The sequence below is a fragment of the Ascaphus truei genome, chromosome 3, assembly GCF_040206685.1.
Source record: "Ascaphus truei isolate aAscTru1 chromosome 3, aAscTru1.hap1, whole genome shotgun sequence".
Classification (NCBI taxonomy): Eukaryota; Metazoa; Chordata; class Amphibia; order Anura; family Ascaphidae; genus Ascaphus; species Ascaphus truei.
In genome coordinates, this window is record NC_134485.1 from 327,267,311 (window position 1) to 327,293,559 (window position 26,249).

At 44.6% G+C, this 26,249-nt stretch overlaps 1 protein-coding gene across 3 annotated transcripts; it reads right to left on the bottom strand.

Annotated features, from left to right (window-relative positions):
• Nucleotides 1–289: 289 nt before the first annotated feature.
• DNAJC14 (DnaJ heat shock protein family (Hsp40) member C14) lies at nucleotides 290–25,866 on the bottom strand. 3 transcript variants are annotated; one of them, XM_075591388.1, is made up of 8 exons: nucleotides 25,715–25,866; nucleotides 16,625–16,756; nucleotides 14,129–15,649; nucleotides 13,725–13,831; nucleotides 7,843–7,962; nucleotides 5,467–5,627; nucleotides 2,992–3,094; nucleotides 290–2,724 (listed from the first exon to the last, which is right to left on the bottom strand). In XM_075591388.1, exons 3-8 carry the CDS (start codon nucleotides 15,581–15,583, stop codon nucleotides 2,496–2,498), a joined length of 2,175 nt encoding a protein of 724 aa, XP_075447503.1. In that variant the 5' UTR covers nucleotides 15,584–15,649; nucleotides 16,625–16,756; nucleotides 25,715–25,866; the 3' UTR covers nucleotides 290–2,495. The 3 variants fall into 3 exon arrangements, with proteins under 3 accessions (XP_075447503.1, XP_075447504.1, XP_075447505.1); XM_075591389.1 differs by having other exon boundaries at nucleotides 16,625–16,753; nucleotides 25,715–25,842; XM_075591390.1 differs by lacking the exon at nucleotides 16,625–16,756 and having other exon boundaries at nucleotides 25,715–25,835.
• Between the last annotated feature and the right edge of the window lie 383 nt (nucleotides 25,867–26,249).

Here is a 26,249-nt window from a genome sequence, read left to right on the forward strand (position 1 = left end):
TTCCTAACCTGATCTGGGCAAGGAGACCTGGTTGGTGGACACAAAATGGCTTCAGGGTCAGCCTTGCCCCCGGCGGCCAACAGATGGCCACCAAATGCTGCGATGTTGTGGCTATGGTTTATTGTTTTCCCAAATAAACTACAAAATGTTCAAACAAAGCTTGAACTCTAGACACTCAAGAACCAGTGGGTTCTGGGACCACGTATCAGCACCCACAGTTTAGGTAATTTTGGGGAATAGTGCTGCTTTAAGTACCAGTTACATGAAATAAAACACTAAACCACAGTCATCCTTCTTCAAAGCATAAAAGTTTTAATTTAACAAAAGTTGATACAAGGCAGGCTTACCCCTCAGCCCTGAGGATCACATTTTTCAACACTTCAAACCCTATCATTTAGATCTGTGGTCACCAAAGACACAGAATTAACCTGCAACCTCTCACTTTGAAAAAATATAATACAATTTAATGCTAAAGTCTGTATTAAATGTGCCCATAAAGTTTTATTAGGGTTACCCAATTGCCTTACCTGTATTGCCCTTTAATCTTGCCTACAACTACACTACATGCGCTAAGATCTCGCATGAGGCTAGAACCACAGCAAGGAATTGGGTTGCATGAGATTATCTACCTTTAAAGGCCACAGATTAGATTGATAATTTAACTCCTGCAGTGCACCAAGGCTTTAACACTCACGGGTATTTTTTACTAAAACGGTGCCATAAGACACCTCAGTGATGGTAGACACAGCCTATTCACTTTAATGAATTCACTAGAAGTGAATTTCTGCACCAGACGGTGTCTGATTGGATTCATGTTTAGTAATAAAGGGCCTCAGGGCTGAAAGGGTTCATAAACACAAACTTGTATAATCAGAAAATATCTAATATCCCAAGACGAAAACAGATCCTGTTAAAATTGATTGTCCTATACACTGTTCCTGCAGAAATTTAATATCATATAATCCGATTTAAAACTGCTTGGCCACCCCTCCCACAAAACGAAAAGCAAACGGTGCAACAGCCACAAACTCTCCCTCCTCCCCCTCCCCCCCCATCTCAAATACTGTCACGATAAAGCTTAGGACGGCTTTGTTATTTGTTGCCTGAGGACATGAAATAAAGGCGAGGGATGGGGGGTGGGTGGTAACAGGTAGTCTGGATGGTATAACAGCGAGAATGATGGCTATACCTGGATAACGCAGAGGACTGATAAAATGGGAAAGGCAGGGCCAGTGACAGCGGGTAGATATGCTCCTCTTCACCAATGAACTGCAAAATGGTGCTGACAGAAGTAAAGAGAAGATTGCTCTGCTCTTAAACCCCAACATGATCAACTCCCTGCAACTGAATCCTGAGGGATTTGGTGGTTTCTAACCGTGGAGGTCACTCTCTACAGTTGGAGAGCACTTAACTTGGATGATCTCCTACTGCTTCTTTGCGAATGAAGAGCAGAACACATTGGGATATCCCCATCTTGTTACATCCGAGCGATTAGGTTAAGCCGCGTGGTACCCTGTAAAAGTTGGAACATGTGTGCGTTTTGCGAAGAATATATTAAAAAGAAAAGGTAGTGCGACGTACTTCTGTCCGGTCCCGATTAACCCCATGACTGTCAGGGAGGCTGCAAAGCACTGCGAAAACTGTGACTGTAACATGTAATACTCCACGTAATGATTTGCAATTCCATCAAGCAGCAAATAGGAACTCAAACTCTTCGCAGACTGACGGGCCAGCAACACATTGCAACGTTGCTGGCCCCTATGACAGCAAATAGGATCTAAAAAAATACAAGCAGGTCTGCTGTTATGTCATACCTCCCCTAGCTCCGCTATATAAAAACATAAAAAGTATTAATGTTAACTCCTTCACTTTTATGATGCTGCATCCACTGTTGCACTCAACTGCAATTTCATAGCCTGACCAAAAATGTAACCGAAGGCAATGGCATTCTGGTTACCATTTTGTGTCCTGCTACATAAAACTCAGGAGTGAATGGGTCAACAAAGAATCCGTATGTACAAGTAAGTCATACATTCAAGAACAGATCTATCCCCAGCTGGGGCAACATGAGATCATGCCTTCCAAGTGCCTGTATGTGTTCCCCCCTACCCAGAAAGAGGGGTGTACACTAGATATCTTTGGTATGGTGAGAAGACAAGGTTCCTCTTTAAAGGGGGAGGGGAGGAAAGAGAAAGCTTTGCTGTTGGTGAAACCTTTTTCCTGTTAAAGGGGACTGCAAATGTAAAGCTCTGCTGGTCCCCCACTGCAACGAGGGGGTTAACAAAACTAGGGAAAAATTAAAAACAGAAGACAATTGACTGAAACTGGTTTTAAAAGCCCTTGGCAGCGTGGTTCTAGCCAGCACTCTACAGTTTCACGTAAAACCACTGAAGACGAGACAAGCTTGTAGTCTCAGAGGTGAATTAAAGATGTCCTGCTCATCCCACCCCAACCTGCATTAGGTTTTCAGAGCTGAGGCAAGTCCACGACCTTGATCATCGCTGCAGAGGACGTCTCATTTTCTTCTTCCGTTTAGGCTTTGTATCACTTCTGGGTGCACTTTCAGATTTAGGTGGTCCGGAGGGGGACTGAGCTCCTTGGGGAGGCGGCTGTGGGGTATTGAAGATGTTCCCGTTAGGCATTGGACCCGGAGAGCCCTGGAATAATCTGTTAAAGAGGTTCTGCAGGTCAGCGACGGAGGTTGGACTGCTTTCCGAGGGAGCCCTGGAGTAACAATTGGAACGGTTATTTCATTTACGGTTACAGCCCAGCAGATGATATTTCACGCTCTGGCTCAGTGTTCGCCAGTGTTACAGTCTCCCAAACCCATCACTCACTCAGACTCCCAATGTTACAGCCTCACAGATGTCCAATTCTCTGACACCAACATCTTTGCTTCCCAGTTGTTTTACTCACAGACCGCAAGATGAAGCGCACAGTGTTACAGCCTTATAACATCCCTTGCTCCCCATAGAAAAAAGTGATCCAAACCTTTGGCGCCCTGGGTTTGTGGGATTCCTGGAGCCAAAGGAGATGTGATACGGAACGCGGTGAGTGTCCGGTGAAATCCCCACACGCTGGCATCCTGCCCATTCTACAGGAAGACAGGATGATGTTACTGTGGATATATATAGCGAAGATACAAACACACACAAACAGTATTGCATGCCAGGGATTCTCATACCTTTCCTTATTACAGATCTTCGTTTCCAAGCCCAGGATCACCATACTCATTTTTACATAGGCCTGTACATCCATATATTTTAACACACAACTTAACAAAGAAAAAAAAAAAAGTGTTTTGTGGTGTACGCGATCAAGTGCTGGATCAGTGAGTGATATCTATCTATCCATTTAGATCTATCCATCTATATCTATCTATCTATCCACACACACATACACACACAGTGGTGTGAAAAAAGTACACCTTCTTTGAATTCTATGGTTTTACATATCAGGACATAATAACAGTCATCTGTTCCTTAGCAAGTCTAAAAATTAGATAATACAACCTCAGATGAACAACACATGACATATTACACCGTGTCATGATTTATTTAACAAAAATAAAGCCAAAATGGAGAAGCCATATGTGAAAAACTAAGTACACCCTTACTGCTTCCATAGGAATTAAGATGCTAAGTAGCAGACAGGTGCTGCTAATCAAATGCCCTTGATTAATTGATCAGCAGCAAGTGTGATCACCTCTATAAAAGCTGACATTTTAGCAGTTTACTGGTCTGGAGCATTCAGGTGTGTGTTAACACAATGCCAAGGAGGCAAGACATCAGCAATGATCTTAGAGAAGCAATTGTTGCTGCCCATCAATCTGGGAAGGCTTATAAAGCAATTTCCCAACAATTTATAGTCCATCATTCTACAGTGAGAAAGATTATTCAAAAGTGGAAACCATTCAAGACAGTTGCCAATCTTCCCAGGAGTTGATGTCCCAGAAAATTCACCACAAGGTCAGACCATGCAATGCTCAAAGAAATTGCAAAAAACCCAAGAGTTACATCTCAGACTCTACAGGCCTCAGTTAGCATGTTAAAAGTTCATGACAGTACAATTAGAAAAAGACTGAACAAGTATGGTTTGTTTGGAAGGGTTGCCAGGAGAAAGCCTCTTCTCGCTAAAAAGAACATGGCAGCACGGCTTAGGTTTGCAAAGTTGCATCTGAACAAACCACAAGACTTTTGGAACAATGTCCTTTGGACAGACGAGACCAAAGTGGAGATGTTTGGCCATAATGCACAGCGCCACGTTTGGCAAAAACCAAACACAAAATATCAGCACAAACACCTCATACCAACTGTCAAGCACGGTGTTGGAGGGGTGATGATTTGGGCTTGTTTTGCAGCCACAGGACCTGGGAACCTTGCAGTCATTGAGTCGACCATTAACTCCTCTGTATACCAAAGTATTCTAGAGTCAAATGTGAGGCCATCTGTCCGACAGCTAAAGCTTGGCCGAAATTGGGTCATGCAACAGGACAACAATCCCAAGCAAACCAGCAAATCTACAACAGAATGGCTGAAAAATAAAAGAATCAAGGTGTTGCAATTGCCCAGTCAAAGTCCAGATCTCAACCCGATTGAAATACTGTGGCTGGACCTTAAGAGAGCTGTGCATAAACAAATGCCCACAAACCCTTAATGAACTGAAGCAACGTTGTAAAGAAGAGTGGGCCAAAATTCCTCCACAACGATGTGGGAGACGGATAGTCATACAGAAAACGATTACTTCAAGTTATTGCTGCTAAAGGTGGTTCTACAAGCCATTGACTCATACGGTGTACTTAGTTTTTCACACATGGCTTCTCCATTTTGGCTTTATTTTTGTTAAATAAGTCATGACACGGTGTAATATGTCGTGTTTCTGTTCATCCGAGATTGTATTTACCTAATTTTAAGACCTGCTAAGGAACAGATGATTGTTATTATGTCCTGATATATAAAACCATAGAATTCAAAGAGGGTGTACTTTCTTTTTCACACAAGTGTGTATGTATGTATGTATGTATGTGTGTGTGTATGTGTGTGTGTGTGTGTGTGTGTGTGTGTATGTGTGTGTGTGTGTGTGTGTGTGTGTGTATCAGGTGACGCATAAATAGAAAAACACAGGACATGAGACTAGATAGATCAATGTATAAATGAGTAAGTAAACAAAAGTCTCAAGCAATAAAGTCCTAAAAGGAACAATGTTTCCCTGAAAGCCTGTTAGTGGTAATATCTCAAAGTCTTATTGGGATAGTCCCAGGACTAATAAAAGAATGAGAAACAATATGTATATGTATGTGTATAGTGCATACCGCATGAAACCCGTAAGAGGGTTTGCTAGACCTCCGTTTTTTAATGTGGTTCTAACAAAATAATGTTTTAGATTCTATTTTGACCCACTCTTTGGCTGTGCGCCATATATCCATTTTTTCCTAAATACAAATGTCCCAGCCTCATTCCTCCTTACCGGTGATGTCGAACACTTTGCCTTGCATCATGGCAAAGTATGTGATCTTCAGGCCGAGCATACTGGACTCAGCCCAAAAGTCGCCCTCCTCTGCCGGGTGCATCTTGCTACACTCAGCGCAGTAACGGGCGATCAGAGGTTCCCGATCCATTTCAAATCTCCTGCCGGGATTAGGATTTTTTAGGCTGACAGGTGGTAACATATTTCCCTTCTCATTACCAGTAGCACTGTTTACATGAGGTCACCTCTAGGCTAGGACAGTACAGGGAGAGGTGGGAACAGGGAAACAAGAGTTTACAAGTTCTAGTGTGTCACACCTTGAATATGTAGTCTGTGGGTTCTGGAAAGGACAACAATTTGGAAAACAGAACCCAGAACTGGAGGACCAGACAGATAGTCAGGTGGACACAGAGAATAAAAAAAAAAAGCTGTGTGTGCTGTGTACGCGCATAGTAAGTGAAACTTCTTTGACTTTTGTCGCAGAAATTGACTTATAACGCGCGTGCTCGGCACACGTGTCAGTCAGTGTATGTGTCAGTCAGTGAGTATGTATGTGCGTGTGTCAGTCAGTGTGTGCGTGTGTGTGTGTCAGTCAGTGTGTGCGTGTGTGTGTGTCAGTCAGTGTGTGCGTGTGTGTGTGCGTGTGCGTGTGTGTCAGTCAGTGTATGTCTCTCTCTCTGTGTTGTGTGAATGTCTCTCTGTGTCGGTCAGCGTGCGTGTGTGTCAGTCAGCGTGTGTGCCAGTCAGTGTGTGTTCGTGTTTGTGTCAGTCAGTGTGTGTGCGTGTGCGTGTGTGTCAGTCAGCGTGTGTGCGCGTGTTTCAGTCAGCGTGTGTGCGTGTGTGTCAGTCAGCGTGTGTGCACGTGTGTCAGTCAGCGTGTGTGCGCGTGTGTCAGTCAGCGTGTGTGCGCGTGTGTCAGTCAGCGTGTGTGCGCGTGTGTCAGTCAGCGTGTGTGCGCGTGTGTCAGTCAGCGTGTGTGCGCGTGTGTCAGTCAGTGTGTGTGTGCGCGTGTCAGTGTGTGTGTGCGCGTGTGCGTGTGCCAGTCAGTGTGTGTGTGCGCGTGTGTGAGTCAGTGTGTGAGTGTGTGAGTCAGTGTGTGAGTGTGAGTCAGTGTGTGAGTGTGAGTCAGTGTGTGAGTGTGTCAGTGTGTGTGTGTCAGTCATTGTGTGTCTCTCTCTCTGTGTTGTGTGAATGTCTCTCTGTGTTGTGCCCCCCACCCCTCCTCCTCCCCCCCTCCCACTACCCCAGGCGGAGCTGCGGACACGGAGCTGCGGACTCCCAGCCCCCCTACCCCCGGCGACACGGTGGTCCCGTTACCCCCCTCCTCCCGACTCCCACTACCCCCGGCTTAGCTGCGGACACGGAGCTGCGGACTCCCAGCCCCCCCGGCGACACGTGGTCCCGTTACCCCCTCCTCCCGTTACCAAAGCAGGAGCGACAGGGCAGGGGGTGGAGCCTCGGCCTCAGATAGCTATCCCACCACGGCAGCGTGCTCCATGGCGGGCAGCACCGCAGAGCCCGTGCCGGATGAGGGGAATTAAGGGACCCCATAACTGACTGACAGCCCCTCAACCAATCGTCAGTGGCGAGACGTGACAGCCAATCACCGGTTGCCTCGCAGCAGCGCCCTCTGCCAACCACACCACACACACGAAACCTGCCATCCACAACATGGCTATGGACAGAGCCTCTGCGCATGCGTTGAGGAGGACGGCTGCCGGTGTGGAGGAGCGGGTGAGGGAGAGCGGCACCGCCGCATGTCAGCGGCTGTGTGGGGGATACGGTGGCAGTTAGATGTCAGCAGGCGCGGGCAGCGGGCGGGGAACGGTGTGGGGGGAATGGTTGGAATGGTGGCCGTTAGGAGCGGTGCCGGCGGCGATATGTCATCGGCCGTGTGGGGGGAGCGGTGCCTATTAGGAGCGGCGCCGGCAGCTATCGCCGCCGCCGCATGTGATTTGCCAGAACACAGCCCGGCCTCATCTGCCAGCACTGTGACGTCAGCACTTTGACGTCACATCCGTTTCATTTTCTGTCCCTACAATCCATTTTTGTCCCATTAGGGATGAGGTGCCACTAAAGAAGTTTCACTTCAAAAATGGGCTGTCAGACTGTTGCTAGATAGCATTTGGGCATGGACAGAAGGAACCAGAACCGGTCAGCTCTCGGGCCTGGGTAGAAAGTTTCAGAGGGTGTTCCATTTCAGCTGTAGCACAAGGACAACTCAGGAAGATGGTCATCATAAAAACTTATCCCTTAGATTTGACAACAGGCATATGTACACACGTGCGTGTCTATATACATACCCCTACCCCATTTTCTTAAGCAGTGATCCTTAAGCAGCTGGCTCCTGCCTGCTGAGGTAAGACTGCAACGTACCTGTGTTTTCCCTGACACTTGCTGCACATCATGCTGTTCATGGCATCCTTCAGGTCATCCTGCAACTTGGTGAGGAACTCGTTCATGGACTTGGCCAGCTCCGTCTCTGACATCCGCTTCCTGGAACCAGGAGAGAGGGGGACAAATGAGTGAGCCAGTTGACAGGTAAAGGAAAAACATACACTTCGGTCACTTGCATTTGAAGAGAAGGCTTTACCACCCTTCACTACAGGAAGGGTAGGCAATGCAACTCTGCCCACCTCTGTCTAAACTTCTTTTTAGTTAAGGAAGGGAGAATAAAAGAATGTCTGAATTGCTCTTGGTTATTAAAGAGGCATGTAGCAGTAAAGAAAACATATAAATGTCATTTAATATCTATAAAGAAGCAATTCAGTGTTACAGTATGTGTCCTGCAATGTTTTTATTTGTTTGGGTCTTACAGAATTCATGGAGCAGATGCTTCCTGTTCTAAAGTTCTCTCCTTAGCCAATGATAGCATCAGACCTACTTTACAAATAAACCCATAGGGATTGGTAATTTACCTGTACACATACACATTGTAAGAATCCTCCAGAGCATTTGGTTACCATGCATCTTTCATCAGGTTAAAAGGATACTAGCAGACAGACACGTCAACTTTTCAGTCATCATCTGCAAATTTTTAGCTAACTTAAGTTATACTTATTCTAACTGAAACCCTTTGTTAGCATTGAAAAGTAAAATGCTAAATGAATTACAGTGAAGAACGTTAATTTTGCATTGGAGTTAAAGGATTCTACCAAATAACCATTACATTACCATATTTAATATTTGAAATCTATGAAGGATACATATGCTGTACTGAGAACGGCTCCCTGTACGCATTGTACAGACACCTCAAACCGGGTCGTAGAGAAGGGTAATTCGGCTTATGTAGTTGAATCAGAGGTCCCACTGGCATTCATAATGCAACTCCTACACCATTTGCTCTAGGTACCATCAGATATCATACTCGCCTTTGCCCTTTAGTGATGACGAATGAGTAAGAGGATATGGTAATAAGCCATTTATCAGCAAAGTAATGTTTATTAGATGCCCATTTTCAGGACACCTATTGTTGCACATACTTACTTTAAAAAGGTAAACTTGTTTTTTTATCCCTTCGCTCTCAGCAAATGTTAATCAGTACATATTTTTGTATTGCGTATTGAGTTTAAACTTAGGCTGTGGTCCTCACTTTATCTTCCCTACAAGGATATATGCAAGGCACTCCCAGTTTTCCGTTGATTAAGTAGTTCAGGTTGTGGGTGCAAACTGCTCGAACACCAAATGGTATTGACATAAAAGAAGCACGCACTCCATCACATTTCCTATGGGTCATATTTTTTACTTTTCTCCAAAGTTTTTTCAGATTGCCAGCCATACCTTCCTATGAGAGGATAGATATAGATAGAGAGCTAGAGAGAGATTGATAGATATATCTATATATGTGTCTAGTTTTCAAAAAAGGTATTTTCTATATATTCTTCTGCATGTTTATGACAATACACTATTATAAATGTGTTTGGGTCACTGAATTATTTCCACTGCTCCTCTCCCCTGTTCATGTGAGCTATATTTGTAGTTCTAGTGTTATAAGGAGGGTTTATTACAGTGCTTTACATATGTTTTAGACATGTTCAGTGTTATTATTGTGTCATGATTCTGTAGGGCTTGCTCAAGAGCAATAAAACAGAACAATCCCCATCTCAAATACATCCCCTGGAAGTGAGGCAATTAAGAAATATTTGAACCCCTTGTTTTCTCAAATAGAAAACACCATTAGAGAATAAGATATCACTGTGGACAAATCATGTTTACAAGATTAAAAGGGTGGGTGAAGTTTACTCATCAACTCCTGATCCAACAAGTTAATTAACTGAAAAGCCGAAGGGATGTTTCAAGTGTGGCTTCTGTAAACAATGTACATTTATAATAAAAGGCCGATTCGTTTCAGGACTCAAAAAAAAAAAATCTTAAAGATTAAATTTTTTTTTTTAATTGTTCACCCAAATATGGAGGTGGGGTGTGTGTGTGTGTGTGTGTGTGTGTGTGTGTGTGTGTGTGTGTGTATGTGTTTGTGCGAAACGCGTAGAGGTCACGTGGTGGCAGTTCCTGTGAAGTTATTGCAGCCGGTGGGAGTGGGTCCCCTTGTCTCTAGCAGGGTAAGTACTCAGATTGGTCCGGACCCTTCTGTAGTGCGTAGCTAGATCCTGTGGTTACCCATTGCTCCACACCGATCATACTGGTGTATTTACCAGTCCTGTTTTATACGTTTTTTGTTATACCTTGCCGCATTTTTGTTATACTTTGCCTTATTGCTGTTTTTATTCTGTATCAGTGGATGCTTTGCCCACTGTTTTAGATTAATAAATTGTTCATACCCCTCAGTGCGCCTGTCTGCCTATTGTTTTCCCTTATATAGTACTTTCCCCCCAATGGGACTCAACACTTCAGTTACAAAAGGGAAAGAACAAAAAAAAACATTTAAGGTTAGAAAAGAGAATAAATACAAGGAAAGATACCATACAGGATAGGATGATACTGTAGCTATTAAATCCCGAACAGCTTGCGTTCCCTGTACAGATATGGCTGCATGTAAATGCGGCATTTAAAAAAAAAAAAAAAGTATATGGTAAGCACAATATGTATGTTCAAGCAACAGACTTATGAACATGTTCATGCAATAAGCAAGAGCAAAACTATGGACAAGATTATTGTTTTGAATTTATAGCATTAGAAGAAGTTTCATATAGACCAAGAGGAGGCAACAGATTGAAAAAAAATCATTGCAAAAGTGAATCCTTTTGGATTGTCATGTTGAACACTCTTGACCCACATGGTTTAAATAGAGATTTAGAGTTCCAATCTTATTTGTAATTATGAATTTGATTGATCTATATATAGATTGTTTTATTGCTCTTATGCACGCCCTCTGTGTAGAGAGAAAAGCATTGAGCTTTTTTATATTTCATATTTTTGAAGAATAAAGTTAAGTATTTTTTTTAAACTCTTGCGTACTGAGGATAATTTTTGCCCCTCTCCCCCCCCCCCCCTCTTTCTGTTGAGCTACCGGGAATCTTCCCCTAGTGGTGTTGAGATACTGGAGCACTCCCAACTACGATTTTAATTTTGCATCTTCAGTTGCGGATTGTCCTACGCAGCTTTGCTTATTCAATCCTTATCCTCATTAATTGATTTGTCACAGTAGATATTTTCTTATCCTGTTTTTTTGCTTGCGATTCCTCCAGCTTATTTCTGCGCTTTCAACTACAATCTTCATAATCGGTTGTTAAAGTGTCCCCATGCATTCAAGCAAACTGAAGCGGTTTTTCAGTTCTAGTACAAATTCTCTGCTGTTATGCTTGAGGTTATTGATGTTTATGGTTTGTCTCTTTAATCAATTTTTGTCTTCTTTACAACTTCACATTCAGGTGTAATCTGCAGCGAACAAAATCGATAATCACTCCGTGTGTCAAAACGGTTAAGAATTGTGCAGTCTTCAATCCCGTGTTCCTCGTTAGTTGTCCACTTCCTATTTCCATTCCTCTTGAAGAATGAATTCATGATGTAGAAGTTTTGACATTCTGCAAATTCTACCAATCTGCCCCCACATCCATTCCTGTTACCGTAACCATACTTACCAACTGATGCTTCATCTTTCTGATGGGCACCAATCTTTGCAGTAAAATCTTCCATAACAAATTCCTTTGTTGTTAAGTTGGTTGATTTTATGGCAGCAGTCTTCACTTTATTGTCCGAGTGACTTGTTGTTGGAGCATACACTTTAATAATTTGGAGCCTGTATCTCTTTGCCAACTGAATGAGGATTCTGGCTGCTCTTTCGGATGAGCTTTCATACTCCATTATGTTGTTTCTCCATGTCGTGTTAACGATGAGGCCTACTCCATTGATTCTTCCATTATCCGATAGAATAGGGTTCTGCTTTTTAAGCTCAATGATGTCTTCCTCTTTTTTTCTACCTTCACGAAGGGTTAACAATATCCCATTTAATCCTTTCAAGTTCATCTTCCAGGGCTGCTTACCTGGAGAGCCAGGCAGTTGTAGGTAGCCAGGTATAGGTTTGAATGACCGCTTTTCTTTAAGCTCTGGGGAATTCTTAGCACCCTCTGCCTTCTTCCCGAATGCTGTCAAGCCTGGGAACATTCCAACCCCCTGGAGAATTAAGGCAATTGCTTTTTGGTGCCTTCCATATTTGGGGGTTTGGGGCCCTAATTGCATGTTGACAAGTACTTTTCTCACTTTATCCGGGTTGAGATTCACACATACACCAAAGGAGTCGGAGCACAAAATAACAGTAATAAACCAAAATATTGGCGTGGGAACTAAACTGTACTATGCAGAAAGGTAAAAAAAAAAAAAAAAATGCAGGCACACCAAATGGTCCAATAAATGAGTCTTTACTGAGACATCAGGTGATGGCGTCATGGGAGCAAATTACTCCTTATATACCATAAGGTATTAACCCTTACATGAACATGAGAAAAGAACAGGAGGCTAATTCATCCGCGGTGACTAGACATAAAACGTAAAAATACAAGATCAAATATAACTATATAAAGTGATTATACATACACAAAAAATGTGTTGTGTATCTGTTCCCGTGATGTTTTTTATGTATTTTTTTTAGTTATTCATATTTTTTATTTCATTTTGCATATTGGAATTTAACTAGACAACTTTTCAAAAATGTTCATTTATCTTATAATCACTTTTTATCCTCTCTCGAGAAGTCGGTTCACTTAGTTTATTACAGATTTTTTTGTATACACATAATAAACACATTAAATAATCACCGATAGTTATACTTTATCTCGTATTTATACGTTTTAGGCATAGTCGCCACGGATGTATTGGCCGCCGGTTATTTTGTCATGTTTATGTAAGGGTTAATATCCTATGGTATAAAAGGAGTAATTTGGTCCCATGACGATTCTACTGCTAAAGCACAGACAACTTGCCAAACGTGTTGCGATTACGTCATTGTACGTTGTTGCGCCTGTACACGTGCATACAGATTACTGCAAATTGGTAGACAGCAAGTCTGGTGGTCGCCCGGGGGATCGTGACTTGCGACATCCTCTTCCGAGTTACCATCATGGATGATCTGCCTCACTATCCACGATGTCTCCTTGTACTTACCTTATACTTTTTGTAACTGTGAATACACCCATTTGATACTTACCTCTGGTGTGCTGGTCTTCGTGTTCTCTCATATTTCTAGCACCATATATTTCTTGTTCCACCAAGTCACTCACTCTAAGGCAGTCTTATTCATTAAATCACCAACAATTCCATAACCTACGAAGCGTCTAACGTGAAAACCTATCCAACTCCATCCACATCCACCAAGCTACCTGTCACACAATACCACTGGTAGAGATGTGCCTCAGAGGTGTGAGGTACACAGCAAGCAGTAATGGAATTTCACCACACCAAATATTTACCCCTCACTAAACTTGGTGTTCCCACTTTTCTCCTTTGTAGATTGTAAGCTACTTGTAACAGGGGCCTCTTACACTTTGGATCAGTGTGTTATACATCATTTTCAGCCCATGTCGATTCACTGCAGCATGAAGGCTGGCAATACGCCATTATACGTGTCTTTCACACACACAATAATGCATTTTAAAACAGGGTAGCAAACCTTTAAATAAATGCTAAAATTAGAATAATTTTATTAAAATGGGAATTTATAAAATCAGACCAGAATTGTGTTATCACTTATTCCCAACAGGTTCTGCGGTTTGTGAATGTTTATTCCCTTTATACATAAAAACTCCTGTGGTGTAAACATGTAATTATCTTGCACCAGTCTGCCTGCCAATTGCTTTGGTACTTACATTTCATACTCTTTGCGCTTCTCCGGGTTGCTGACTGTGTCCCATGCAGCACGCAAAACCTTGAAAGCCTCTTCTGCACGAGGGTGATTATTCTTGTCTGGGTGGACCTGTCAAGGTAAAGCCAACGAGGAAATGTGAAATGACAAGGAAGCAAGGATGCCAGTCAATGATGCAGGGAAAAGTGAAAGAGCAGACGCAGAACAGCAGGGCCCAAAATTACAAAAACATTACATATAAGAATAAGATTCCAGTAGCACCACAGACAGAAATGAAACAGAAAACAATTTTCTGGCCCACAATGAACCGGACTAGAACATGGGAGACAAAATCAAGAGCGATGGAAAAGCACAGAAAGGAGACAAAAATGGCAAAGAGAAGGAGCAGGTGGAGGGTCCAACACTTACAAGCACGGCCAGTTGACGATATGCCTTCTTGAGTTCTGTGTCTGAAGCATTCATTTCCACCCCCAACACCTGAAACGGGTTCAGCTCCTCCTCTGGGATGCAGGCCATAGTCAACAGACGCTCCACTTCCTCCCCGGGCTGGTACCGGCCTGTGCCAGTGCTCGGAGGTCCGGTGGATGTCCAGGATGCCTCTTTATCTGTCCTTAACTTGGAAGGCCACAGCCATGTTGTCCATCTCCTTAGCTGACTAACTAAGCGACTACAAGTCCTGTTATGTGCCACTAAGGCCCAGATCCTTTGCAGTGCCAAAGAGATCTGAGATGCCCACTTACTGTCACCTCCCACTCTAACCACTGCTCTCTTAATATACTGCCAACAGAGACGGGCACAGCCCACGGAAAGCATAAAAAGCAGAAAGAGCAGGGCACACAACATTTTCAGCACACGTAGAAGCCACAATCCAAAGGAGCAAGTCTTGATCCAAGCATCCTTAGCCAATTGGCGTGACCACTGTCCGAAAGTCCACAGCTGAATTTTTAGATGGCCTAAGTCCCGAGCTGGCAGCCAAAGCTTGAAGTACAGAAATGTACCCAGTGTCTCCACATACTCCCCAATCAAGAGCACCAGGTCAATAAGCAGCTGGACACAGGAAGTTGAAAGCTGGACCAAGGGCTGAGGAACCATGGATCTTAACTGGCGTCTGCCCTCAACATGGCTCTTCTTACGACCCGACTTGTGCTTGCCCCCTGAAGATGGAGGTTGCCGGCCATCCCTTCTCGCCTCCTCCCTGGTACTTATTCGGTTCTTTCCCCGGCGGCCACTCTTTCTTCCACCAGTCCCCTTGCAAGAATCCTCTTCCACCTCCACCCGCCTCCCACAGTCTTCATCTTCCCCTCCTTCCCCATCCAGTGGACGCTGCTGGTAGGAAGAGAAGTGGTGGCACCCTCGGCTACAGCTGTGATCGGCAATGTCCGAGTAGGTGCCACCGCTCAGGTCTATGGTTTCCCTTGTGCAACCGCAGTCTGACAGGGTGGGTGTTGGCGATTCACGACCAATGCATCCCGCTGTCTCTGGCATTGCTTTATTATCAGCGTTCTCACTTGATTCTGTTACAAAATCTTCCACAGATGCCTCAGAAAGGAACTCCTCGGTCCACAACTCTCCCGCATTCCTAAAGAGGTCCTGTGTTGGCTCACAATTACCAACCTTTAAACCCTGGTAGCAATGGGGCCTGTGTACCGCAAATTTCAGGTCCCCACAGCTCCCCGCCAATTTAGGGATCCCTGTGCCATTGTGCTCTATGCTGATCCTCAGTCCCAGATCTTCAGAGAGGCTACAGCTGTTTCCTGGCATTGAGAAATGTTCACTATCCCTTTCGTGGGCATCTGCACTGCAGGGCTGGACACTGGCTGTGCTTCCATTGTTTTCTATACCTCCTTGCATTTGCTTCTCCATGTTTTTGGATCCCACAAAGGGATTAATCCAATTCTAGGTTACTGCATTCATTGTAACTTCTCTATCCTGCATAATAGAAATTATTGTTATGAGAATGATGAGAACAAAGAAAAAACCCCAGTAAAACAAAAGACATCAAAAGTCTGTTCATTCCACTGTAGAGTGACATCATTTCAGACACAAAAGAAACCTATGCCGCCCCCCCCCTCCACGTCTTTTACTCCTAACACACAGTGACACAGATTCCCGACTCCTTTCCACTGCTAGTGAGCAAATTAAACACAAACGGCAAAGAAACAGAGCTAACAAAAACAAAAGCCAAGGAAAAAAGGGACAGCAAAGACCATTTTATCCACAATGTAAACTAAATGTATTATTTTGTTTGGATAGCTGCCACCATGTATTATGTTCGACGAATGCGTCGTGACATTTAGCAAATTCCCTCAACGCACATTATTTTGAGCAGATTTCTGCTGTCCTTCTGCATTTCTGCTCTTACACCAAAGATTGGGGGTCTATGGATTGTACCATTACATTTACTATATCATTGGCCGGGTGTGTTTAGCAACGCGTCTCATGACAAGTAAACACAAATTGTAAATGGATTCAATGTTGGAAAATGTGCAAGTTCAGCTGCAATTCTGCAAATACAAGAGTACCAAAATAGTAGGTGATCCCTTATTTTGGCTTAACAGTACCCTCACTAAAAAATTTTTTTAAAAATTGGGGTCTTCCTAATCGCCAGATACGTTTGCAAATGCATCGTCTCCGACTCACAAGCTTGGCAACATACTTGGGGTTTATAGTGAAATTACAAATACCATCACAACGCTGTTCTGGAAACAAGTACAAGAATCATTGCTTGCTTCCGAATTTCAAGCTTATGTATTAAAATGTATGTGGGGAAAACTTGGTGGTGCCAAGTAATGAGTTGGAGACCTACAATTATGCATTTTCAGCCTACATCTTTGTCTTGTTTAGGGTTCCCTTGCCTTGCAAACAGCTCACATTCTTAACAATGTTAATATTTTATTAACTCACTATTTCTTTTTCGCACCAGAGAACGGCAGAAAAAAAACCATCACAGCCTCAATGACATCTTCATATAGCAGGAGAGAACGCAGATTCGGTACTTGTTTCTCAAAACGTGGCAAGTCTTGACATTGGACTCTGCTGATATGGTGGAGAGACAAGACAGACAGTTATTTTGGTTTAAAGGATCAATCCCACATAAAAAAATTTTTAAAAAAATGAAAATGTCATTGTAAACAGCTTTCTTAGATTCAATTATCCTCAAAGTAAAAAAAAAAAAAATCCCTGATTTGTTAGCTGTTGACTATTTATAAAATCTTGTTTGGGTCCTATGAAAAAGTAATTCTTATATATTTAGTGTTACTCTCTGAACTATGTATGGTGATAACATAATTACTGTACTTTAAAATAAAAGAACTTTATCGCAAGAGAGATTAGTTGAAGATCCTTCAGGAGCAGTTCAACCCAGTAACTCAAAAATTCTGTATGTGGCGATTTTATTTTTATCTTGTGAAAAAAGGAATATAAATACATTCTTACCAAACAATATGAATATAGGGCACAAATCAGTGGATAAATACATTCGTCTACTTATGTTAATTATTTTTTTTTTACTAAAAGGCACCATAATTACTTTGCACACAAAATAAAGCTAAGCCAGCAATGTTAATAATTATAAAATGTCTTTTAGTGATCAAATTATTTACCAAACATCAGAAAACCACTTACAATGGAGTAATAAAACATACATACACATACATTTTTATATTTTTTTGTTAGAGGTGTCATTTACCCAATTTATCTTACCTCCCCTGTCCTTAGTTCACTGTAGACCTAGGTGAGACTCCCCTTTAAAACTGCATTGCAAAACCAGCGGTCTAAATGACTTCATCAGGGGCGACTGGACATTTTTGACACGTCCATGATGTAACCCTTGAGAAAGCCGGTGAGGGCCACTCATTCTCTCCAGCATGCTCCCAAGTGTTGGAATCCTATTTGCAAGGCCGTCTTCAAACAGTCTCCAAATTATTTGGTTGCCATGGAAACGCTGACAAATGAGGTAATAATATAGGTTGCTGTTGGTTTCTATCTTTTTTTGCCCCTTTGTTTGGCCACACAAATGTTTGATTTTAATTCAACTATTTTGTTCTTGGATTTAGGGCTCCAATTTGTGTCAAATTTACAGAAATAATTTATACTCATCAAAACTGCCTATCAGCCTGATCTAAATCATGAAATCAGAAGTACTATGTATTTCAGAGATCAATAGCTATGTCCTTGTGCTACGAAAGTACAAAAAGCAAACCATCATAAATAGGTTTGAAGCAGGGGTTCTCCGGAGCTTCATCGTGTTGATTTCAGCTCAGGGGAACCCCTGCTTCCCGAGATACTTACCTCCGTGTGGAGTGCCGATATCCCTCTTAGGCGCCCTGGCAGGGTTCACAATATGGCGGTTTAAAAAGTCCCACGTCACGCGGGCCATTAGAAAGCCGTGACGTCGTCCCTTGCGGCTTCCTATTGGCCCGCGTGACCGAGACATCTAAAACAGCATAGAGATAGCGGCACCTCATATGGATGCAAGGGGTCCCCGTTGCTGAAATTAACGCAGTTCAGATATGGGGACCCCCCTGCTACAAACCTATTTTTTTTTAAATATGTTTTTAAAAAGCCTTGAGGACTGCTGCTTTAAAAATGGATTCTCTCTTCATTAGATCAGGTCCATTTGCAACAAGTAACCCAACCAGTGGTGAGAAGATATAATGCTGAGAACAGCCGACACATTTAGATTCAATCTGTCATAAACAACAAGGTCCCATCCACTGGCCTTGCCAGAAGAAAGTGAATATATCATCTTTATGTATCTACTAACCAACTGTATTTAGAGTAACTTTAAAAAGGGAGCAAATCAAAGCAGGTTCCCCCGCCCCCCCCCCCCCTTTAATTTTTTTAATACAGGATTGAAGCAGGGGGGGGTCCCCGGAGCTGAACCTTGTAAATTTCAGCTCCGGCACCCCTTCTTCCAGAGGTACTTCGCTCCGAAGGGGGTGCCGGTATCTCCTGCAGGTTTCTGCAGTTTAAAGCCCCCAGTCACATGGGCAAATAGGAAGCTGCACCAGATGACATCACGGTTTCCTATTGGCCTGCAGGGCCTGGGAGCTTTGATAAGCAGACAATATGAACCCTGGGTGGCTACCGGCAGCCACTATGGAAGTAGCGGGTCCCCAGAGCTGAAATGAATGGGGTTCAGCTCTGAAGGCCCCCTGCTTCAACCCTATATTATAAAAATAAAAATAATACTTGGATTGCCTAACAGTAAACTTCTCGTCCTTCACTGTCTCCCCTATTCATGACAAAAATAAATATGATTTGTTGTTTACAATCAATAGAGATTTGCGGCGGTGGTGATCATGTTTCCAGAATAATTTACAAGATGACTCGGTACAAAAGGACTCGGGGTCATCCCTTAAGGTTAGAGGAAAGGAGATTTCACCAGCAATAAAAGGAAAGGGTTCTTTACAGTAAGGGCAGTTAAAATGTGGAATTCATTACCCATGGAGACTGTGATGGCAGATACAATAGTTTGTTCAAAAAAAGGTTGGACATCTTTTTAGAAAGGGAAGGTATACAGGGATATACCAAATAAGTAAACCTGGGAAGGATGTTGATCCAGGGATTAATCCGATTGCCAATTCTTGGAGACGGGAAGGAATTTATTTTTCCCCTTATGAAATATCAATGGATAATATGTCACTGGGGGGTTTTTTTGCCTTCCTCTGGATCAATAAGGAAGTATAGATATAGGATAAAGTATCTGTTGTCTAAATTCAACATAGGTTGAACTTTATGGACGTATGTCTTTTTTCAATCTCATCAACTATGTAACGGAGATGAGCTAATGGCCCTGGCATGCTTGACAAGTAAATGTAGATGATTGACACACAGACTAGTATAGGTATCTAAAAAGCATTTTTTAATATTGAATGTCTCTGCATTAACCACATTTACAATAATTATCGGTTTGTAAATACAGGTAAATTGTTAACCCCGACTTTTTCCCTTTTGATGTTTTGTTTGGCCAGTGATGGAAGCCTAATTAGTTAAAAGTGATAACAGAGAACAATGAACAGATCAGATTAAAATAAAATATGGTAGACCCAAAGAAAATAGAAAAAAACATTTCTACACATGAAAATTATATGTCAAAAGGGAATTCATCTAAGGGAGCCAATAGCTTTGCTAAATCCCACTACAAGTCCGGTCTGACGCGCACCCAACCCAAACAAGTTAGGTCTGCCGCTCTGACAACTGAGTGTTTAAATGTCCTGCGCGGGACCGCTATACTGCCTACGCAAGCCGCTCCGACAAGCCATCTTTAAATGTCCTGCATAGGACATTTAAACACGCAGTTGTCAGAGCGGGCGGTTGGGTGCAGCAGACCTGGCTTGTCAGATGCGTGGCGGATGGCGGTCGAGCGCAGGAGGAGACATTGTGGCGAAGTGTACCGTGGCGAAAAGTCCCGGCAGCTTTTTGGACGCGACCAAGCGGCTGCTGTGTCTCTAATATGTGTTTATCTTACTCAACATATACAGCGGAGATCAGTGTAACGCATAAGCCCATGACACGTAGAAAGGTGTAGCCCTCAGTGGACCTCTAAAAAAGGTATGAAGGTTTATTTGGTAATCACAAAATAAACCTTCATACCTTTTTCATAAGGCCACACCTTTTGTATCTGATTTTCAGGGGGTTCCGCCTCACTGCGGGACTAATGTGGCTGAGCACTGGTGGCAGGCACCTCCTTCGTGTGAGTGCATCACCCCGTGAACTACACAAGACCATGACAGGAGCGGTGATAGCACACGCAAACTTCTCATTCCCTGCTCTCTGACTCAAGGAGCGGTGTGCTAGAGCTCATAGTAATACATATATTTCTTTATTCTCGCAGCACGACTTGCACACAGTTTATGGGGGAGGTGTTACTTCTGTGAGCTACTTATCTCCTCCATGTCTCATCCCACACTGTGACATTACAAGGATTACATGAGAATTAGGCCCTGAACAGCAAGTCATCTGCAGTCTGATATTTGGAGTTTGCAGAACAAGAATAATCTCTCCTGTGTGTGTGTCTGGCCAAACCAGGCCGCAGTATAGACATTCCTCTTACAGTCTTCATCCAGCTTTCATTTTTGCTGAGCACTTCCAATAGCAATGATGACCAATATCCCTATTTAAGGAACAATGTGCTACTTTCTAGGTTTAATATATGAAGAATGGAAAGAGATATATCTATATCTATATCTATCTATATATACAGTGTTCGACAAACCTATACATTTGCTCGCCCCGGGCGAGTGGATTTAACCCCCGGGCGAGTAAATATTGGCCCAAGCAGCACACGTTTGGTACTAGGTGGCGAGTAGATTTTTTTGTGTGGCGAGTAGATTTTTTGGTGATTTGTCAACCACTGTATATATATATAAAAATTTAAAAGACAAAAAAAATTGTCCTCTGCCCTCCAGAAACAGAAAAGTAGACAAAAAAATGTAATCAATCCATCAAGGTAAATACAAAAATACACAGTGACGTTTCAGACCACACAGGGCCCTTTTTCAAGCTCCTAATGCAGTACTTCAATGACTGCATATAAGTAAGAAGGCAGAGATTCAATTTGGCACCAAAATCGCCATACATAAGTTACCTTTGTCCACGAGTGCTGTGAACAATGTATCTTTCTATATTACACCCTGGTTCGGTTAAAGTGAACACGGACTGCCCAACGTGGACCCACCCAATAAGCGAAGGCCATTTTATTATTACCGTATTTAGAAAGTGCATTTTTCCATCTGTATGTACACACATTAGTAAAGGGCCAAGTGGAACTGCAGCTTTGGCCTGACTGCTGCTGGGGAGTGTGCAGTGCGTGGCTTTACATTGCACTGCAGGTGGCACTGCAAGTGAATGGGTTAAAACACGGGTTCCCAAATTTTTTATATCGGGCCTTACCAAAAACAATTGGTTTGCCTCTGGGCCCCCTGTTCTATAAGCACTGTATAAAGAATGAGAATCAAAGTTTAGCTGGGATGTCAAAAGACATCAAATCCCATGTAAAATAAGGATTAGTTTTATTAGTGGATTACATTATTTGTGGCGACTCGCTCCCTGTCCTCCGTTTTCTACTTGGCAGTATCTCAGTGTGTATGTCCTACCTGTAGCTTTGGGCACCCACATTGAGAAACTGGGTTAAAACAAAAGTGTTTTAAAAAAAAACCTTTAGAGCCATTGGCAGCCACTTATAAAACGCATTTCAGGCAGGAGAGAGGGAGGGCTGGAGGAGTGCTCCATATATTGGACTTATTTTTTCTGCCACAAGAAAGCACTACTGTATTTACCAAACTTCAACTACAATAATAAGCTACGTACACGGCCTTATTAGTAATGAAGCATTTCTCATAGCACGCCAGAAAAACTTGAACATAAAAAAGGCCATCACAAGCAGAGCGAATCACTAGGACCACTATTCAATATGCTGTAAAGCCGCCTGTCCCAAGTCAGAGAAGAGTTCAGATTCTTTGGATGAATAGAACTAGACTTTTTATCGACACGGGGAAGATGACTTCACCATGTATTTATATTTACAGCTAATGTATGCTCCATGTGACAGGCCCCCAGATGATCTTGCCAATGAGTTACATGGTGACAGCTGGTCTATTTTCTTTTTGGAGGCCCCTGGGTGGTTAAATTGAACACTATCTTTTAAGAAGTCTAAAATCTGCCACAATACAGAAATCACTAGCCATTGACAAGACACTGCGTGTCACTTACCCGACATAAGTGTAAAAGTGTGTGGTTAACTGTACAGAAATCAATAGCAGACTCTATGCACACTGAGCAGCAACATGGTAGCAAAATGGGTTTTCCTATTATGATATTATTTGTTAAAATGCAAAAACGAAATATAGTACCAAAAATAACATACATTAGTCAAAGTTCGGGCATGGTTTGCCTAAATTTGGATCATATTATTATTAAAAAAAACAAATAAAAAAAAAACAAAAAAAAACACAGACCTGTGACAATACGGGCACCGTGTCCATGAGTTTGGTAGCGACAACAGATAAATCCTAATCCTGCGTCATGAAGAACAAATGATTTGCAGATTTTATAGCCAAAATGTATAAAGTGCATAACCTGTGGCACTGATGCGCTAAACTCAAATTACTAGCCAATGACAGCTTGTACAGACCAGAAAAACATAAATGAATGCAGTGTGTGTGGCCAGGCTGTTAACCTGCAAGATTTTGAAGCAACAGACAAGTCTGGTGCGTCTATTGAAATCAGTTTGGACAGGGAAAGAAGGGTGAGTAGTCTCGCTAGTACACCGTATATACACACACCGTATATTTCTGTATTTCTGCTTTATCTGTTGAAGAATCCTATGTTGTTCGAAAGTTAACTTATCAAATATTTGCTGGTCCAATAAAAGTATCATACTACCTTTTTCATACCTCATACCTCCTTTTTGCTACAGTTTGGACATGCTCTGCAGAAGAAGTCTGGCAATGTGACAGTCAGATGACTAGAGCAATCTTCCCCTAGTTGGCATTCACTTTGTCCACCTGTCCCAACTTCAATCCATCGAAAATATTGCTGCCAGACACTAAGGCTAGGTCCCCGGTGGCTGTTGCAGCACGTGCTATGGCGTGCGCTGCAGGGACAAGAACCGCCCCTCAATGGGGCTGGGCCCACTACCTGTCTTGGCTGCGGTGTTGCGCAAGCAGGTGTCTGAAGACAGGCGGTTCAGCCAATGAGGGCGAACCTGCCGCGTGACGTCATGGCTGCTGCGCCCCCCGTCACGACCCCTCTCCCCCGTAGCTCACCGCAGACTGGGGAGCACAGCTGCACGCACTACCAGCTGCGCGTGCAGCACCGACACCGGGGCCTCAGCCTACCTCAATGCCCACTATGCAAATCCCTACACTGGCTTCCCATATCTTCTAGATTTACATTTAAAACTCTAGTTCTGACCTACAAAGCTCTCAACTACACAGCGCCGCCCCCCACCCCCTTTACATCTCAGCCATCAACCCCAAATATATCCCTAAATACACCCTCCTTTCTGCCCATGACATCCACCTCTCCTCCTGCCTTATTACCTCCTCACTAACACCTACAAGACTTCTCCCCTTTTCTTGAATTCCCTGCCATGCACCATCAGACTCTCCCCAGCTTTTAGACATTCAAAAAGTCTCCAAAGACTCACCTTCTTAAGGAAGTATGCATTTAATACCCACTTACCAAACCTATGGTGCCAGCTGTACCAAACTCCACCCCAACATCCACACCCCCCAAACATTAATAGATCCAGCAGTGTGGCTGGACCATACGCAACCCCCACAATGAGCAGCCACTTTACCTTTTGTTTTAACATTGCCCCTTATTCCCTCTATATTGTAAACTCATGAGCAGTCCCTCATTACCTTCTGTATCTGAACTTGTCTGTCCATACTTGTATGTCAGTTTGTTATTGATGTCATTCTGTACCCCCACTGTACCGCACTGCGAAATGTTAGCGCGTAAACAAATAAAGGATGATAATAATAATACATGACGTGAAGTCCGGTTACACGTGTCAATCCGGACATGGTGTATAAGAGTAGCGACAAGAAGATTCAAGATTGTGTTCAAATGGGGCGACAGGTGGCAGCCAGGGCACAGGCTGGACCTCGGGTGGCAGCCAGGGCACGGGCTGGCCCTCGGGTGGCAGCCAGGGCACAGGCTGGACCTCGGTGGCAGCCAGGGCACGGGCTGGCCCTCGGGTGGCAGCCAGGGCACGGGCTGGACCTCGGGTGGCAGCCAGGGCACGGGCTGGACCTCGGGTGGCAGTCAGGTAAAGGGCTGGACCTCGGGTGGCAGTCAGGGCACGGGCTGGACCTCGGGTGGCAGTCAGGGCACGGGCTGGACCTCGGGTGGCAGTCAGGGCACGGGCTGGACCTCGGGTGGCAGTCAGGGCACGGGCTGGACCTCGGGTGGCAGTCAGGGCACGGGCTGGACCTCGGGTGGCAGTCAGGGCACGGGCTGGACCTCGGGTGGCAGTCAGGGCACGGGCTGGACCTCGGGTGGCAGTCAGGGCACGGGCTGGACCTCGGGTGGCAGTCAGGGCACGGGCTGGACCTCGGGTGGCAGTCAGGGCACGGGCTGGACCTCGGGTGGCAGTCAGGGCACGGGCTGGACCTCGGGTGGCAGTCAGGGCACGGGCTGGACCTCGGGTGGCAGTCAGGGCACGGGCTGGACCTCGAGTGGCAGTCAGGGCACGGGCTGGACCTCGGGTGGCAGTCAGGGCACGGGCTGGACCTCGGGTGGCAGTCAGGGCACGGGCTGGACCTCGGGTGGCAGTCAGGGCAAGGGCTGGACCTCGGGTGGCAGTCAGGGCAAGGGCTGGACCTCGGGTGGCAGTCAGGGCACGGGCTGGACCTCGGGTGGCAGTCAGGGCAAGGGCTGGAACTCGGGTGGCAGTCAGGGCAAGGGCTGGACCTCGGGTGGCAGTCAGGGCACGGGCTGGACCTCGGGTGGCAGTCAGGGCAAGGGCTGGACCTCGGGTGGCAGTCAGGGCAAGGGCTGGACCTCGGGTGGCAGTCAGGTAAAGGGCTGGACCTCGGGTAGCAGTCAGGGCAAGGGCTGGACCTCGGGTGGCAGTCAGGTAAAGGGCTGGACCTCGGGTGGCAGTCAGGTAAAGGGCTGGACCTCGGGTGGCAGTCAGGGCACGGGCTGGACCTCGGGTGGCAGTCAGGGCAAGGACTGGACCTCGGGTGGCAGTCAGGGCAAGGGCTTGACCTCGGGTGGCAGTCAGGGCACGGGCTGGACCTCGGGTGGAAACCAGGGCACGGGCTGGACCTCGGGTGGAAACCAGGGCAAGGGCTGGACCTCGGGTGGCAGCCAGGGCACGGGCTGGACCTCTGGTGGCAGCCAGGGTGTATGAACTGGTGTCCCTCCGAGGTCCTGGTGCTTGGCGGCCTCAGCCCTCCCTCTGAGGGGAGCGCACACTTTGCCACCACATGCAGTTTTGTGACCCAGAGGGAGAGCGTAACACAACTTCCCACTCACCTTACACCGAGGGTCAGAGGTCAGTGCTAACGGGTCTCCCCCGGGCCTCGCCCTGCTGCCTCACGGGGACACACTGCCCCAGCATCACTTCCGGGACAGGCGCATCACGCGTAGTCGGAACGTCAGCGCGTACGTCTGCGTGGCCACGTACGTCATCAGGCTGGCTTCAGCTTGGAAGGTGTTGATTGAGGCTGAGCAGTGTCTGGTGATCCCAGCTCACCACGTGCTTGTGATCCTGGCCGTGCTTTACTCCGAACTCACTCTATTATACCAATGCCAGTAACACCCACACACCGGGGTGCAACACCAGCACCGGATCAAACAGCAGGCCTGGAGCGCGTTTGCAAATAGCTCAATGATAATAATATGTTAAGCTGCTAAATATTCCAGTTTTACTATGTACATTATTGGTTTGCAATTGTCTTTAAATAACAACTAGCTCTGAATGACCGTAGAAAGCATAAAAACTAGTGGAAATCTTAAAAATAGGTTATTTTTTTAGATAAAATATTGCAGGTTACATTTTTAGAGGAGC

Bases quoted from the DNA above. Each gene is read 5' to 3' on its own strand.
- DNAJC14 (XM_075591388.1), bottom strand. From the start codon at position 15,583: ATGGAGAAGCAAATGCAAGGAGGTATAGAAAACAATGGAAGCACAGCC. The intron at 5,628-7,842 runs GTACGTTGCAGT...TAATCCCGGCAG, and splicing joins AAGTGTCAGGGAAAACACAG to GAGATTTGAAATGGATCGGG. The intron at 2,725-2,991 runs GTTTGGATCACT...TTGTTACTCCAG, and splicing joins ACAAACCCAGGGCGCCAAAG to GGCTCCCTCGGAAAGCAGTC.